The sequence below is a fragment of the Peromyscus maniculatus genome, chromosome 4, assembly GCF_049852395.1.
Source record: "Peromyscus maniculatus bairdii isolate BWxNUB_F1_BW_parent chromosome 4, HU_Pman_BW_mat_3.1, whole genome shotgun sequence".
NCBI classification, from domain to species: domain Eukaryota; kingdom Metazoa; phylum Chordata; class Mammalia; order Rodentia; family Cricetidae; genus Peromyscus; species Peromyscus maniculatus.
In genome coordinates, this window is record NC_134855.1 from 38,408,286 (window position 1) to 38,414,285 (window position 6,000).

General features: G+C 48.6%; 1 protein-coding gene across 1 annotated transcript in view; it reads right to left on the reverse strand.

Annotated features, from left to right (window-relative positions):
* Window positions 1-1,729, reverse strand: part of Pla2r1 (phospholipase A2 receptor 1) — a 128,441-nt gene extending 126,712 nt beyond the window's left edge. Inside the window, exon 1 of the mRNA XM_042275349.2 lies at window positions 1,423-1,729. Within this exon, the coding sequence (XP_042131283.1) occupies window positions 1,423-1,552 (130 nt within the window). The 5' untranslated portion in view covers window positions 1,553-1,729. The remainder of the gene's footprint in view (window positions 1-1,422) is intronic.
* Between the last annotated feature and the right edge of the window lie 4,271 nt (window positions 1,730-6,000).

The window sequence follows — 6,000 nt, forward strand, 5'->3', positions numbered from 1 at the left end:
GGTAGGTAGGTAGCACCCCCACTGTAGTGCCTGCCTTTGAAGAATCTTTATGCCCACCACGCTGAACTTTCAGATTTGCAGGCTGCACCTAGAAAGTACAGCAGGGAGCTGGTGATTCTCATTTTCAAAGTGCCCTTGATTCTGGAAAAGAAGGCCTCATTAGCCACCATCTCGGGTCAGGATTTGGGTCTGTCAAATATAGAAAGGATTACCTCACGGTGGGTGCTGGCCCTGACTGTGGGATCCCCAGATGTGTATCACGTGGCTCACTCCCAGCTCCTCTCACAGGCTACTTCCTGCCTAAAACCTACGCCCAAGATTCGGATGCTGTCAACTGCAGGACGTGTGTGTGTGTGTGTGTTTGTGTACGTGGGCTGAGAGAGAGTTTTACTCAATTGAACAATACCTCCAGAGCATTTCCGACCTGTGGCTGCTCCAGAAGAAGCGTTGGTGTGGTTTAGCCTCGGTGGGCATAAAGTCCCTGGAGAGTATTAGGAAGTACAACCCAGAATTTTTTTTTAAAAGTGTGTATATATTGAAAGGAAAATAATAGAACAAAGATCTGGATTACATTTTGTTTTGTGCTTCTTCTCCAAATGTATTCCTAGGTCAGAGCGGATGGGAGCTGCCAGGGAGCTCTGTCTGATTTGAGGCCACATACTTGCTTCTATCACCACACAATCATGCCTTCTGGGACACACCTGCCGTGTCTCAGAGACTGGCTTCTGAGCTGGTCCTTGAGGGCATTGATCTTTGCTTGGATTTCTTACACGTTCACTTCTGAGTCTTACTGTATGTGGTTAGCGCTCAAACCTATGCTGAATTTAGCAGTTGGTGCACGTGTTTTGGGATGTGTAACTTAATTTTCAGTGGTTTCATGAATATTGTAGATCCATTGTTCAGCCTAGAGAAACCGAGGAGCCGAAGGTAGCTCATGTCTACACAAATCTCAATGCGGTTCACTCTGCTGAGAGACTCGACGCGGTGCCCCGCCTTCCCGAGGGGCGGAGCAGACAGGCCTGTTTTGGGGGTCATCTGTAGAGTGTTGTGCACACGGTGAGCCAAGTTCTAGCTTTGAAAGGGAATGGAATGAGACATCTTTTTGTCAGCTTTATCTGAAAGGTGACTTTCCTAAACAACTCTTGTAAACTTTACATTTTGAAGCTATTCTTACCCTCCCAAGTCCAGTACGACCTGCAAGCCTGGAGAGCAAGATCCTGCCTCTCACCGCGCCCTAATTCGGAGGCCAATGGGAGAGCCGAAGGGACGATTCTGTCCCATCTGCCTCGGGACAGTACACAAGCGACCGCAATACAAACTCGGACTTGCTCTTGCTTGCTCTTCTTGCTCAACCCCTATCCGTTTCCTGCCCCTGACTCCCGAGTGCCAATTTGCCCCAACCCCGGCGCTGGGGACACTCACCTAGCCACTCGAGGGCCGGTTCCGGGGTGAGGGTCAAATCCTGGGCGCTGCCTGGGTGAGCCCCAAGCAGCAGCAGCTGCTGCATCCAGAGCAGCAGCAGCAGCAGCAGCATCGCTAACCATTTCACCATCAGGCACTCTAGGTGGCACCCACGGGGGCCGCAATCGTGTCCCCTGCACTGGGCTTCGGTGCAGGATGCAAGAGCAGCCTCTAGCCTTCTCGAGGACCACACTACCCGGGAGCCTTGGAGATGAATTCGCCTCCCTGGTCGCCACACTGTGAACGGCACTGGCTCTGGGCGTGGAGACACAAATAGCAGAGTTTTCCCCGCCCTGCCTACACTGCCTTGGGGAGGGAGGAGGAAGAGGGGCCCGGCCCTGTGCGATCCCAAACACTCCTGCCTTTAGGGTTAGAAGAGGCAGGGCTGAGGAGGCCCGTGGCTGCCTGTCGGCTGAGTACCCAACCTTCTCCCCCCTCCCTCGCCCTGCCCCAAGGGTGGGCAAGCTGATCCTCTCAGGGAGAAGAAAGCTGCCAACTGGATTTGCAAGGGTTTGGAGACCAGCAGAGGAGTTAAAAAAAAAAAAAAAGGCTGTCTGGTGAAGTCACCAGCTTTGTCCTGACTTAAAATAACCCCAGGCTTCTGTTTCCTTAGATCATCTTTATCTAATAGATTATCCCTGTGCAGAGTTGAGAAACCCGGCCAGAGAGGTCATTGGTTACTCTTTAATTCCACAAAACTTACTCCCTAAATGAGTAGAGACAAGACAACAAACAGACAAGACACCAAGCTCCCCAAACTGACCAGACTCGGTCTTCCTAACTGCCCACCTTCCCCCTCAGATAACCAGCATTAACTCCGCTGCGAGCATTCAACACACACGGCAGCATTTCCGTACAAGACCCACCCTAAGCAAGACGTTGGCATTAGATGGTAAAACACGAAAGAGGGAAGACAGCAAGAGGGGTCCTAACGGGGAGGGGGGACAGGCCATACGACCTCGGAGGACCCGTACTTCTTAAGTATTTGGCCGATTACAAAACCAACAAGTACCGGCAGCACAGTGCCTCTCTAACTTTCTACATCTTTCTGGTGGAGGGTGAAGGAAGCCTTGAGCTCTGTGAGCTGGTCTGTGCGCTTCTGCCACGGTGAGAGTCTTTGAGACGTTCTGGGGCTGGAGGCCTTCCGTGCAGGGGTTAAGGAAAGATGAGGTGCTGTCTGGCTGGGAAGGGAGACTGAAGGAGTAAGAGGCGCTTGGAGAGTAGGAGGAGAGAAGGCGCAGTGTGTACCTCCAGTCTTTAGCAGGTGTAAGTATGTGTAGAGGTCACATGCCTGAAAATATGCACAACAGGCATGCTGTGAGGAGCAGAGCAGACCGATCGATCGATGGGTCGGCAGCCCCCAACGGTGGCTTTCTCTCCGTTGGCCTCAGAGCCACGTTACGGTGGGAAGAGTGCCTACGGTGGGAAGGCTAAGCCCCGATTAAGCTGACTGGCGTCCATGGTGGCAGACAGGTGCAATCCATGTGGCCCAATTAGATCACAGATCTGGTTACTGATGTTAATCTCCGGAGAGAAGCAGGGCAGGGAGAATAAAGGGGAGAGAGACGGGAGGAACTGGAGTGGGCTCTGAAGATCATGCCACGCGTCGGTGATGGGTGGGTGGGTGGGTGGGAAGCAGCTACTGCCTGGGCCAGGAAGTTGTAAGAGACAAAGGTTAGAATGCAAGGCCTATATGAGAGCATGTGTGCCTGGCTAGAACAGCAACCAGCCGGCACACTAGGAAATGAGGCAACATGGCTAAGTCTTTTCCTTGCTAGGATCTGAAGTTCAGCCGCTGTCTAATGAGGCTGGGGAGCCTTCTCTGATCCACGTGGATAATATTCTAAAGTGGCAGGGCTCTGGCTAGGAGGAGGATAAGGGAGGAGGGAGACAAGTCATATTTCATCCTCAGAGCAATTAGTGTAATGAAGAGAGGTGAGGGCAGCTTCCTGGCCTGTGACACCGCATATCCTATTCAGCATTAAAGACCCAAGAAGAGCTACCGTTTTTCATGTCTTCCCAGAACGATAGGGCTTAGAGGCAGAGAGCCATGGTGGAATTTTTAGTCCTTGAGAAAAAGAATGATTATGCTTCTTCTGGACTTCCGTTTCAGGTTTTTGAGACATGGGAAGGGGATGGAGGTAACTTGCCTGCACTGTGACTAGCTTTCCCTAAACCTTTGTCTGTACAATGGAGAGAAAAAAACATTAGCTCGTTGTGGGATGATGCTCAGAAGGGATTAAATGAGCTATCGGATGTGAAGTGCTTAGCACGGTCTAACCTGTTGTAAATATCCACCTCTGGGAGCTGTGAGGGTGTGGGGAGGAAACAGCCAGAAGAGCAGGCTCCAAGCGGGACTCAGGGCAAGATTGCAGAGTGTGGGTCACTGGGAGTGTCTCCTGCCCCCACCAAGAATGCCCTAGGCAGGACTCTGAACCTGTGGATCTGCATACAGCTGTCTTCTCCTGTTGGCTTTGGGCTAGCTGTTTACTTATCTGTCTCACCTGATTGAGAGCATCTTGAAGAACTGACTGCATTGACTCTCTGAGTCTCCTGAACACCACATTTCCAGGCACTTAATAAACACTTCAAGGTCTTCTGCTGAGACAAACACTCATAGAGAGTGGCTTAGCATCCTGACATCCCACTGTACCTGGGCTACACATACACCCCTTTATAATAATAGTGCACTTGGCAGCCCAAGACCTTACCTGCACAGAGGATGCTTACACACGCCTCTCTGAACAATGGGATAGGTTTCTCCTCTCCTTAACAACAAACTTAGATCAATTCTGTTCCACAATCCTCTGGACCAAACCAGATTTGAGTTTATGTGCAATAAGGCAAAACGGTCTTCAAGCTGAACTTTTAGAAAGACTCTCCTATTTATCATCTTATACCTATGCACAACTGGGTGTGCATATAATTAAAATCAGATGAATTATGGGAAGGGACATGTGCATTGGAAAAATTTTTATATCACCCAATCTTCCACTCAAAATTGAGAACCACCCAAACTACATCCCTTAGTAAGTTGTGGGTCTGGGGTCATTCGATAAATTCACCAGTCTGACTCCACATTTTTAGTAAATGTTGAGGCTTTTCATTAAACAAGGCAAAGCAAAACAAAATAAACCAACAAAAACTGGCCAGGACCAAACCAGAGAGTTCTCTAGATAAGGCCTTGACTATTGTTAGTCCAAGGAATTTAAGGCAAAACCCACAAAGTTATAATTTTGGGGGACCGAGTTAACTCATACCTAGTTTAGGTGCAGGCAAAAGCTTGATTTTGTGACAGATGTCCAGCAAACACCTCAGCTATCCAAGCAAACAAGGGGTTCATACAAAAGCGGAACTTAGCAGTTAGCCTGTGAATCTTGTGACCCCATTACCTTGTAAGAATAGCTGAGGCAGTGAAAAATTTTACAACAATCAGCAGTTTCCAAGAATAGCCCAACTACACTGGGAAGTTGTCCATCTTGGGCAAGCTGGCTGACAGGGTGCATTCAAGATAGGAGCAACTTCCTCGTGGCTTGCAAGCTCAAAACAATTTTGTTTTTACAAGTTTTTTCAACACAGTAAATTATCCTCTAAACATAATGCTCACCATCCCAGTTACCAGTTCCTCACTTTTTTCAGATGCCATAAAAAGACACTCCAGGCAGTAACTTGAGCCCTTGAGGGTCTGACTTGCCATCAGTCCCTTCACTCTAGTTCTTTTCAATATGTTCCATCGCTTTGCTCAGAATAAAAAGCTTCCTTACCACTTTTCAATCTGTGCGGGTTTTTATTTCATTCTTGAGGGAGGCCAAGAACCTGGAAACACTTCATCTAGACTCTGACCACCATTAACATTCTCAAAGAAGGGAGCTAAAGAAAGAAGGGAGAGAGAGACAGAGAGACAGAGAGAGACAGACAGACAGAGACAGAGAGGGAGAATGGGATCAGGGGAGAAGAAGGAAGGAAACAAGAAGGGAAGAAAGGATGAGTTTAAAAGGCATATAGTATTTGAAGTCTTTAGAAACTTGATAGAACTGTTTGGAACCTGAAGTGTGTAAATGAAAATGCTTAAGAAAATGTGGGCATTTAAAGCTCACTTGATGCATGGGCTGTGGTTAGAGACGAAATTGATGAGTTGTTTTAAGCATTGAAAGAATCAAGACCTCAGCAAGAATGGGCGAAAGTAGTTGGAATGAAAATTTAACCAAGTGATCATTTACCAAGTACAGGCAAAGCAAAAGGAGCCCACATCAGGTAGCAAAGTGCCACATTGATGGCTAGACCCTGTGTCATTTCTGCACCTAGGCCTCAGAGAACGAGGGTAGAAAGGGTGGTAGGAGTCTACTGAGAGCTGAGTCCTTGGGGGTGGGGGACATCTAAAGGACAGGAGACCAGCTAAGAGCAACTGACCCAGCCAGGGAAGAGACCAACCGAATAAAGAGCTTTTGTTGTCTGCCTACTCTGATGACTTCTCACTGGCCAAACCCAGCAGAAATTCAGCAATCAAGGAAGTCACAGAAGTCAGCTCCCTAGATCACT